General features: G+C 39.3%; 1 protein-coding gene across 1 annotated transcript in view; it reads left to right on the forward strand.

Annotated features, from left to right (window-relative positions):
* PHACTR4 (phosphatase and actin regulator 4) overlaps positions 1–11205 on the forward strand; it is a 59676-nt gene that overhangs the window by 10101 nt on the left and 38370 nt on the right. Inside the window, exons 5-8 of the mRNA XM_007935893.2 lie at positions 493–885; positions 5009–5606; positions 6813–7000; positions 7938–8091. Of these exons, the coding sequence (XP_007934084.1) occupies positions 493–885; positions 5009–5606; positions 6813–7000; positions 7938–8091 (1333 nt within the window). The remainder of the gene's footprint in view (positions 1–492; positions 886–5008; positions 5607–6812; positions 7001–7937; positions 8092–11205) is intronic.

Below are 11205 nucleotides of genomic sequence, written 5' to 3' on the forward strand. Positions count from 1 at the left end.
CCTACCACCACTCGAGAATCTCCAAGCTGTCTGTCCCATCAGGATTGACCAGGATCAATGCCAGACTGCAGCTCCTTCTCTCTCCTTTTTTGGTATTTTCACGCAAATTCTTCTGCTAGTTGGGGTTTAGTCCACTTCTATATCCTTCCCTTCAAGGCTCAGGGGTCCAGGGTTATCTTCTGTGTCTATGTTAACTGGTTTCCCTTTTCTTTGTTGAAGAGGGTCTGTGCAGTCTTTCTGCCTAGTCTGCCATCTTGCCAGAACTCCCTCAGTAAGCTCTTATATGAACAATCCACTAGTGAGCCTCTTAACTGATTAGAAGAGGGCCAGATTGCAAAAGTACATTGAGGTTGGGAAACTTTGGGAACTATTGTCTGTAAGCTGTAAATTGAATAATGGTTAAAATTAAAGATAAATCTGTAGATAAACCAGCTTCTTCAGTCTCTTTGTTTTTGATCTCTGCCTTCTTAAATCACATCTGTTATGATACAGGCTCAACTGGAAGCCAGCCGGATTCTGAAGCAGACTCTGTTCCTGAGAATGCATCCAAACAACCTTTACTTCCCCCAAAACGACCCTTGTCCTCTTCTCACGAAGCAAGTGAAAGGCAATCAAAGGAGGCCACTTCTTCCAGCAGCACGACAAGGTCCATCTCCTCCACTTCCGCCTCCACCACCACAGTGCCTACTGCCACCACCGTTGCCACGAACCTAGCAAAGAATATTAATTCCTCTGTCACCCCTTTCCCAGCACCCAGGACTCTGCCTGCTGATCCTGTCAGCATTAACACTACTGCTACCCCAAGCCTGACCCATACGGTCCCTACCAAGCAGCCCCCTATCCCTCCCCCTAAACCAGCTCACAGAAATAGCAACCCTGTCATTGGTGAGTCTTCAGGCTTCTGTTGCATTGGGTTTTGGGTGGTTATCTTATTAGATAATTTGTACAATATTGATTTGGTCTTAAGAGAGTTCTCCAAAATCTCATCCTTTTGAATGCCCTCAAGATGGTGAAATGTTTTGGAAATGAGACAGATAGCTATGAATGGAGACTGGCTAAGCTTAGCTGTCACTGAAAGTAGGTACAAGTGTGGGGGCATTAACATCTGTTTTCCTATAACAGTGTTTCTGAAACACTGGATGTAATTGAAGACTGAAGATGTGAAGACCACAGCATGTTTGACCTGCATGGAATTATCTGTGCCACTTGCCAAAAAAAAAGGAGAAAGGGGGCAAGGCAAGCTCAAAATGAAGAGTTGTTTTTGTTTTTGTTTTTTAAACCAACAGTAGCTTCTTTCAGCATAAATGAGTTTAATAGATGAAAAGAAAAAATGATTGGATGGATGCTGGTGTACTTTTAATTCAGTGTCTGGAATAGTATCTGCAGACAATAGGATTATATTGCCCTGATAAAATCATGTTTTATCATGGGAGAGTTAAGGATGTTATTCTCAATAAAATAAGTGGTAGAAGAGAAAACACAAGGAACGTAATCAGTAAATGTTCATGGGTGTTTTTTGCATTTACCTACAAGTCCTGTGTAGGTCTGTATTCTTTACATACATGCATACCTTCTAAGAGGAATTCTTAAGGAGAGGAAGGAGGGTGGACTAATGAGTGCTTCAGAGCAAATGAGAGGGACTGATATTTAATACACTTTTTCAGGAAAAATGATAATAGTACTGCTTAAAGGTCTTGTTAATGACTAAATGAAGGGCGGAAAAAAAAAAAAAAAGAACCTTATTAAAATAACCAGTACCACCAAGTTGGGTGGGGTGACTAGAACCTTGAGAAACAGGCTTAGAATTCATTGTGCGCATAACAGGTTGGAGTAGCTTGATCAAAACAGGAAGAGGATTATTATTATCATCACTGCCTTGGATGGATAGTACCATATTGACTTACCTGAGGAACTTGAGGAGCTTTCATATACTTAGTTTCAAAACTTCCTTGTGCAGTAAGTAGCAACCTGATTTTATCTGTTACACAGATAGGGCAATTAGAACATGAAAAAGTTGTGACTCACTCACAGTTGCAGTTAGTGAAAGATAGAGACAACACAGCTTTTCAACCCTGTGTTGTTGAGTCCAAGCCTCTCTTCTCTAAGCTGGTATTCTCAAACTGTTGTCTAAATAGTTATTCTTGTCAAAATCACCTAAAGGCATTGTTGAAACATAGCTTGGTAGGCTCCACCCCTACGATTTCTGATTCTGTAACTCTGGGATCCAAAACTAAAACCCAAACCAATTGCCACAGAATCTCAACCTATAGAACAAAGTAGAATTGTGCCACAGGGTTTCAGAAGCAGACTGCCACATCTTTCTCTCACAGACCAGCTGGTAGGTTCAAACCATAGACCTTTTGGTTAGCAACCGAGCCTTAACCACTCTGCCACCAGGACTCCTTACGTGTGGGATAGGGCCTTAAAATTTGCATTTATAGCAAGTTCCTAGATGATGCTGATGCTGCTAGTTTGGGGACTATACATTGGGAACTACTTCTAGCCAGTGGTTCCCCACCTTTTTCAAGGTAAAGTACATATATAGAATGCTAACACATGGAAAATAGCTTGGATTAAATTGCAGAAGCGGTAAGTTCTGTGACTGAATGTATCAATATCAGTCCATGACTGATCTTTAGCAGAAGGAAAACAATAGGACAGTTCACAAAATTTTCATTCAAGTTAAATAGATTTGATCTAAGGAAATATCTTTTAGTCTGAAATTATGACTTTCTTAATTCTTTAGTGTTAAAACGCTGTCTTTCATGAAAGGATGATGATCATAGGTGGTTTATTTCATAGAAGACCTTACTTGGAAATACTAATAACTGACAACCTGAGGTTGTTTGAGAAAAAAAAATTTATTGTATTAGACCATCAAGTCCAAGAGTTTGGGAACCACGCTTTAGACAGTGCTGCTGTCTCCTAACAGGCATTACATAGAATATTAAGACTGAGGAAGGACTACTGTTAATAGATGAGTAAGTGAAAGTGAAGGGAATTTGAAATCCCAACCAGGAACATTCTGCCATTTTTTCCACAGAACTATAGCCTGATGCTGTCGTCAGTACATGTCTACCAGAGTTTACTTCCTTGACAGCTTGAGGTGTATGCCTCTTAATAGCTCAGAAGTTAGAATACAGAAACATGGTGTTGTCAAGGATAATTTTGTTTTATAGATGGAATAAACCAAACCAAATCAAACACTGCCATGGGGTCGGATCCAACTCTTAGTGACCTCTCCTTGGGTTTCCAAGGCAGTATCACTATGGAAGTAGATTGCCCAACCTTCCTTCTGAGGAGTGACTGGTGGGTTTGAACCGCCAGCCTTCTGGTTAGCAGTCAAATGCCTTAGGCACTACGTTGCCAGAGCTCCCATAGATGGAATAGTTAACTGCTATTTTTAGAGAGGCAGTGAAAGTGTAATCTACCCCAAAATACCTCTTTTATTGATCCTAAAAATTTGCTGTAAAATTTGTGTATGTGGTGTGTGTTTGCAATATAGAAGCTCTGGTGACACTGGTTAAAGGATTAGACTGCTAACCAAAAAGATCAGCAGTGGTTTGAACCCACCAGCTGTTCTGCAGGAGAAAGATAAGACAATCTGCTTCTGTAAAGATTTACAGCCTTAGAAATCGTATGGGGCATTTCTACGCTGTCCAATAGGGTCACTATGATAGAATTTGACTCGCTGGCAATGGGTTTGTTTTTTTGGTTCGTTTGCAATATTCTTCTATAAAGTCCTTTATAAAATTTTCTTAGTGATGATTAACATTAAAACATTATCAGATTAGCTAGTCTTTTACTTTGAATATCCCCAAGGGAATGTGATTTAGACAAGTAAATTTTTATTTCATGGAAACTTGAAGTGTTCTTATCTAGGAAAGACATGGGACCATTTGGGGACACCAGGTAGACCAAAATAAGAGGTTTGGATGGAGAGTTAGCAATTGGGATCAAAGAAACTACTATAAAATTATTTTGCAAGGTTGGCCCCTGCACCATGTGATGGCCCACTTCTTATAGACCTTTTGGTGTGTCAGAGGGACTTTGGTGATTCAGCACCTCAGTCAGGGTGGGTTTTGGAGAATATATAGTATAATACTGGACAGGAGCCTCTCATCTACTAACCACTATATTAGATGTGCCAGACCTATGCAGAGCTCTGTGGATATGCTGATGGAGACGATGATTGTCGTGCAGTCAAGAATCACTAGTGTAGCGGAAGTGGATCTGGAGGTTGGGGTGCAAAGGAACAGAAAGAAGTGTGGACGCTAATGAAGATCAAAAACAGAGGGATCCAGAAGATCGAGCAAAAGCCGAATATAATGTAGCAGGAGACCTAGGTGCTGGCTGAGTCCATGCCAGTGCAAAAGATGGGCATGGGCAAGCCATCCAACTTCTATGACCTCAGTTTTTCCTTCTGTAAAATAGTAAAGGTATTATTAATCTACCTGATCACCTCGGATGGTTATAAGGAGAGTGTGAAGTCAAGGACTGAAAAGCACTTTGATTTCTTCAGAAGCTTTTGCTTTTGCTCTGTGTCTAAGATTGCATTATTGATAGCTTCATAATACAGAGCTGAGGTATCTAAATAACATTATTTACCAAAATATGATAACAGTGCTGAATAACATTTGTTTTGTTATTGCTGTCTGCGTGGTTAAATTTTTTATAGAGTAATATTATACAAAATACTTTTCATTCCCAATTTTTCTGTCTCTGTTCATACTAACTTCATCTACACCAAGATCAAGTTATAAATAATTGCCTCTGTTGTCATAGCAAAGAATTAAAAAGTTTTCACATTGGCGCATTAAGGTGGCAATCTTCCTACATACACTCCTTATACATTTATTAGGTTTTCTGGATAAATAAGTTTGTTTCAGGATGAGATATCTAGGGAATGGCAAAGCCATGAAATGATATAATTTGCCTGAAAGATTAAGCTGAGCCAAGCTCTAGATTGTAAAGCCATGTTAAATTGAAATACTGCTCTTTTTTCCAGCTGAACTGTCCCAAGCAATAAACAGTGGTACGTTATCAAAACCATCCCCACCCTTACCACCTAAGAGAGGCATTCCATCAACCTTGGTGCCCACCTCAGAGTCTACTGCTGCTGCTGCCATCACAAAAGCACCAAGTGATCAAAGAGAGAAGAGTACGGGCTCTGTGGGCTCTGTCCCGCTGATGATGATCCCGCCACCTTCTCCATCTCCCCCGCTGCCTACTCATGTACCCCCAGAGCCCCCACGGTCCCCTCCGGTTCCCTCTAAGACTTTTCAAGTTGTGCCAGAAACTGAGTTTCCACCTTCTGTAGATCTACCCCAAGAGATACCTCAGCAGGAACATCAGAAAAAGGAAGTACCCAAGTGGATGTTGGAGCATAGCTTTGGGGAGCCCCATGTACCCTCTAGGCTGCCCCCACTCCCACTGCATATTCGAATCCAGCAGGCCCTGACAAGCCCACTGCCCGTGACACCTCCCCTGGAGGGCTCTCACAGAGCTCATTCATTGCTCTTTGAGAACAGTGACAACTTTTCTGAGGACAACAGTACCCTGGGTCGGACCAGGTCACTTCCTATCACTATTGAGATGCTGAAAGTGTGAGTGCCTTTAAAACTTGCCTTTTATTTCCCCTCCTTTACTCTAGGTAGCCCTACTTGGAAATTACAAAAAGAAAATGTGAATAAACTTAAAGTAAAAAGAATATTCTAGGACAAGTTCTAGAATTTAGACTTTTTTACTTCTAGAATGTTTTTTCCATCATAGAATTCTATGATGACATAAAAATTGCAAATTTATATACATGAAAAATAAAAACACTAGTTTTATATGACCCAAGGGACAGTCTAATATGGTGCTGAAGAACATTGACCTGCAAGTAATATAGCCCTGGGTTCAAATCCCAGATTTACCACTTGTTTAGTAGCTTATGGTAGTCTAATAAGTTTCTTAACCTTTATGCTCTTTAGTTGTCTCATCTGTAAATGGAAATAATACTTTACTAATAGGTTTTCTGTGAGAATGAAATCAGGACAAATACGAAAAGGACTAGTGCCTGCCATACAGACTTGGTAGAGAAGAAGAAAGGGTAGTATAGAGGGAAGAAGGGACTTCTGAACAGCAGTTGAGCATCCCAGCCCCCACGACTGGAACTCTGGTCTTCTTTTTCCCTCTTACCTGTTCCTGAACACTGAATCTGTTCACCCCAGCATTGAATCTTTCACATATTCTGCCCTTTTAAGATTCAGACAAAAATTGTGACTGAAAAATGATCATTTTTATAGGTAGAAGATTACTAAGTACAAAATGTCATAAAAACAACTTGCAGCATTCTTCTGCTGCAGTAATCTAAACAAACGTTCCTTGTTTTGTCATGATGTCTGTACTTGCTGGTTATACTTCTTACACATCTTGAAAAAAGACACTTTTGGAATTTAAAGTTAGTTTCCATTTGAATTTCTCTTTACTACCTTGGATTAGGTTATCATTTTGTCTCAATATGTTGTTAAATCAAAGGGCAATGGACTAAATGTGTGTATCTTTTTTTATCTTTCATGAGTGAGGTATGGTGTTAGTTGCTCTGCAGTCTTCTCATTTAAGCAACCAAAGCAACTTGCATCTCACATGAAGATCATCAAAGGACAGCTCTTTAGGTTAATAGTTGCTAAAAAAAAAAAAAAATTGTTAAACTTAAGTGAGGAATTGATAAATTATTTTATTCATGAATTTTCCCATAGTTCTCTAGTCATTTGCCTTGGAAATCCCTTTATTTCTGGAAAGAAAATATAATTGTGTTAATTTGTTAGTCCAGACGATGAAGAAGAGGAGCAAACCCACCCATCTGCATTCACTGAAGACATGGCACCTACCTCAGTCATTCCTAAACTACCACAGTGTCTGCAGGAGGAGGAAGAAGAGAAGGAGAGTGACTCTGACTCAGAGGGTCCCATTCGGTACCGAGATGAAGAAGAGGATGAAGATGAAAGCCAACACAGTAAGAAAGGGAGGGAAAAGCAAAAGAGAAAGTTCTTTTCCAGGTGAAGCTACTTGCTGTTCTTAGCAAGTATAAAATGAATAGAAACAGGACACCCTCTTTTAGCAAGCCAAATGGCTGGCTGGTTTTAGAAGCCACTGTGAAGGACTCCTTGTCCCTGCTGTTACCTTTCTGTTATAACTAGCCAATGAGAGGGAGCCGAGTAGGTTGTTTGTTTCTTTAAAACTAAAAAGCTATTCATCTTGATGGTATTAAAGAATATGGAGTAGAGGAAAGGTGGCACACAGGCTGTATTGAAAAAAGAAAAGTGATGCTTTCTTTCAGTCTAATGAGCTTATGTTAATGGGGCAAAGAAAAAATGCTCATGTACCAATGCACACAAATCTCTATGAATACTACACTCCTGGTTCCTGAAAATGAGAAAGCAACTTTAAAAACAGGTACATTATGAGGTGTGTTAGTGCAAAAGACCATTATGTTTTAATTTAGAGGGCTCTGGTAGCATAGTGCCTAAGGCATTTGACTGCTAACCAAAAGTCTGGCGGTTCAAACCCACCAGCCATTCCTCGGAAGGAAGGTTGGGCAATCCTACTTCCGTAGTGATACTGCCTCGGAAACCCAAGGAGGGGTTGCTATGAGTTGGGGCCGACTCAATGGCAAATAACAGCAATCCCATTCTTAGGTGATCTCTCCCCTAACAACCCTAAGGAAGAAAATACAGAGGGAGGTAAGAAGAGAGAAGATAAAGTTTGCCCAAATGAGCGTCGGGCTTAAAAGATTTTTAGATATCTTCAACTTACCTCTCAACGCTATGTTTGACTGGATCCTTTGAGGCCCAAGTGGGGAATGATTCTTGTTCAAGCTCTTACCTGGCTCCAGGTGTGGTTGAGCCTTTGGCTTTAAGCCTCAAGTTTCTACATTTTCCTCTTGTGCAAAGGTGCTCTGGCCAACAAAGTGAAGAGGAAAGACACACTGGCAATGAAGTTGAACCACAGACCCAGTGAACCAGAATTGAACCTGAATTCATGGCCCCGAAAAAGCAAAGAGGAGTGGAATGAAATACGACACCAGATTGGGAACACCCTGATCCGGTAGGCCTTTGTTTATAGGAGATTGATTTGATTATGGCAGTATGTGCATTAGAGACTACTTTGGGGTGGAACATTCGTCTTTTTTTTTTTTTTAAGTTTTAGAAGCAGTATAAAGTTTTTTAAGTACATGTTGGACATGGTTGGTTATCCTGTGAAGGAAATTAAAGAACTAGATGATGGTGCTGAAGTTTTAAACCATGGGATAGATGTATGGTTTTGCAAAAGCAGAAAAGTCAGTGTGGCTCCCAGCACAGCAAGACTTTTCTGTTACTTTTTTATCCAGTTCCTCAGCCATCAGGTGCTAATCCAGTAAAAGATCACATCCATATTTGTTACTACATCTATTTCACACATTCCATGTAAGTACCTCCTTCCAAAGTGTTAGTATATTTTTCAAATCAGTTGGAACCAAAAGCATGGGAAAGACTAAATATAAGCCAGCTTCCCAGAGAGCCCAGGTATGTAGACAGATGTTTGCCCACTTACATGTTTCTCTCAATAGAGAGAAAACGGACCTGGAAACGTTGGCATTTCCTTATAAAATAATGAACTGAGGATGTTTATTGATATATTTTCCTTCTCTTCCCTAGACACCTGGCTTTGCTGTACATCCTGGCCTAGGGACAGATTTGGTCCTTTTCATTCCAATAGGCATTTTGGATCCTGAGACCATTCAGTGCAACATTATTATTATTATCATTATTATTATATAAGTAATTTATATAAAATTATTATTATTATTATATAAGTAATTTATATAAAATGTCCAGAACAGGTAAATTTGTAGAGACAGAAAATAAGTTAATGGTTGCCATGAACTGGAACTGGAAAGATGTCTTCTTGGGGTAAAGAAAATGTTCTAGAATTAGATAGTGGTGATGATAGTTGCACAACCTTGTAAGTATTCTTTAAGAGTAAATTTTATGGTGGATAAATTTTAATCTCAATTTAAAAAATAAAAGTCAATATTGACTGACATAAGGAGCTATGGTGGTATAGTTGGTAAGGCATTTGGCTGCTAACCGGAAGGTCAGCAGTTCAAACCCACCAACTGCTCTGCAGGAGGAACATGAGACAATCTAATTCCATAAAGATTTACAGCTTTGGAAACCCTGTGGGGTTGCTGTGAGTCAGAATTGACTTAGTGGTAGTGGATTTGGTTTGTACTGACATAATATCTGAGAATAGAGAAGGGGTGCGTGTGATAGTCACACCTGATGGCCCCCATTCCTTTACATTAAGGAGAAAACCTCAAAGAAGTGTTGTAGCTAGTGTTAGGGGAAATAAGATTTAACTTAGTAACCTATAGATTTAGAAGGAAACATAAGGCCATCATTTCTGTGCAGCTTTTTTACTTAAACATAATAGTATGACCTCTGTGGTCTGTCCATTTGAAATTAAAAAGAGAATTAAAAGGGCAGTGGAAGCCTGCCCTTGCTCTGACAATATCCATGCTCACAGGCCTGTCAGCTGGCATGGAACCTAGTTGATGTGCATCTGGGTATGGCACCAAAAGGTCATCTGATGGAAGGCCAGGGCTCCGGCCCTTGATTCTCAACATACAGATATTTAGTATGTGTTGCTGTTTTTTTTTTACTTACTTTGCATTTTATTTTGGGACAAAAGAATTGAACTTACAGAAAAGTTGTTAAAACTGAACTCAGTTGTACCCTTCAACCAGATTTGCAAACTTGGCATCTCCACATTTGCTTTATTATTTACTGGGCACATGCATTTTCTTTCTCTCTCTCTCTATACTCACATTTACTTACACACTTGTTTTTTTTTTCCTTGAACCATTTGAGAATAAATTGCAGATGTCATGATTCTTTAAATACTTCAGTATGTATGAACAACAGAATTCTCTTACGTAACCACAACACAATTATTATATTCAAGAAATTTAACACTGAAATAGTAGTTTTTACCTAATACCCTGTCCATGTTCATTTTCACCAGTCATCCCAGTAGTGTCTTTAATAGCATCTGGATACCACTCTGGTATCCAGTCCATGTGAGGTCGCTTTAGTCTCCTTTAACCTGAAACAGTTCGTAGGCCTTTTTTTGTTTCTGTGCATTATCACTTTAGAAGAACATAGACTACCTATTTTGTAGAATGTTCCTGCATTTTAAGTTTGTCTAATTGTTTCCTTGTGATGAGATTCAGATTATGGATTTTCAGCTATTCTCATTTATTTACTCATTTGTTGTCTCCCCAGCCCTTCTCAGTTCCATGAGATCAAGAATCTTGTCTGCTTTTTCCACCACTGTGCATACTTCCAAACTCTTGGAAAAGACCTTATAGCCTTCAGTTGCTATGTCAGTAAAAACTAAAAAAAATTAACCTTTCAAGCATAACAATTATGATTCACAAAGTTTTTTGTGTTGTTTTTCTTTTTTGACTAGTATAAAAGTAACGAGCTCTGATGGTATAGTGGTTAGGCATTTGGCTGCTAACCAAAAAGGTTGGTGGTTCAAACCCACCAGCCTCTCCATGGAAGAAAGATGAGGCAGTCTACTTCCATAAAGATTTACAGCCTTCAAAACCCAGTGAGGGTCACTATGAGTCCGAACCTACTCAATAGCAGTGAGTTGGGTTTTGGGTTTTGGGGGTTTTTCTTTTTTTTTTTTTTTTTTTAATATAATAGTGAAGAAATACATGTTCATTATAGAAAGTTTTGAAAATAAAAATAAATAAAAGAAGAAAAGGTCACCCATAATCCTACTACCCTATAAATGAGGGTCAGCAAACTCTTTTTATAAATGATCAGCTAGGATTTGCAAGCCATATACAATCTCTATAGAAAAAAATTTTTTTTCAATCTTTAAAAATATAAAAGCATTTCTTAACTTGCAAAAACAGACCTCATATTGGATTTGGCCATAGAGAGACTATAATCAATGATATTTTGTATTCTTTTCCAGTGTTTTTATATGCATGTTTTCTATAAAAACCATACAATGCAACCACTGCCATAGAGTCAGATCCAACTCATAGCGACCCCTCCTTGGATTTCTGAGGTGGTAGGGAGCTCTGGTAGCATAGTGGCTAAGGCACTTGACTGCTAACCAGGAGGCTGGTGGTTCAAACCCACCAGCCACTCCCCGGAAGGA

Source organism: Orycteropus afer, unplaced genomic scaffold (assembly GCF_000298275.1).
Source record: "Orycteropus afer afer isolate SDZICR_OR568_19922 unplaced genomic scaffold, OryAfe1.0 scaffold00031, whole genome shotgun sequence".
NCBI lineage: Eukaryota > Metazoa > Chordata > Mammalia > Tubulidentata > Orycteropodidae > Orycteropus > Orycteropus afer.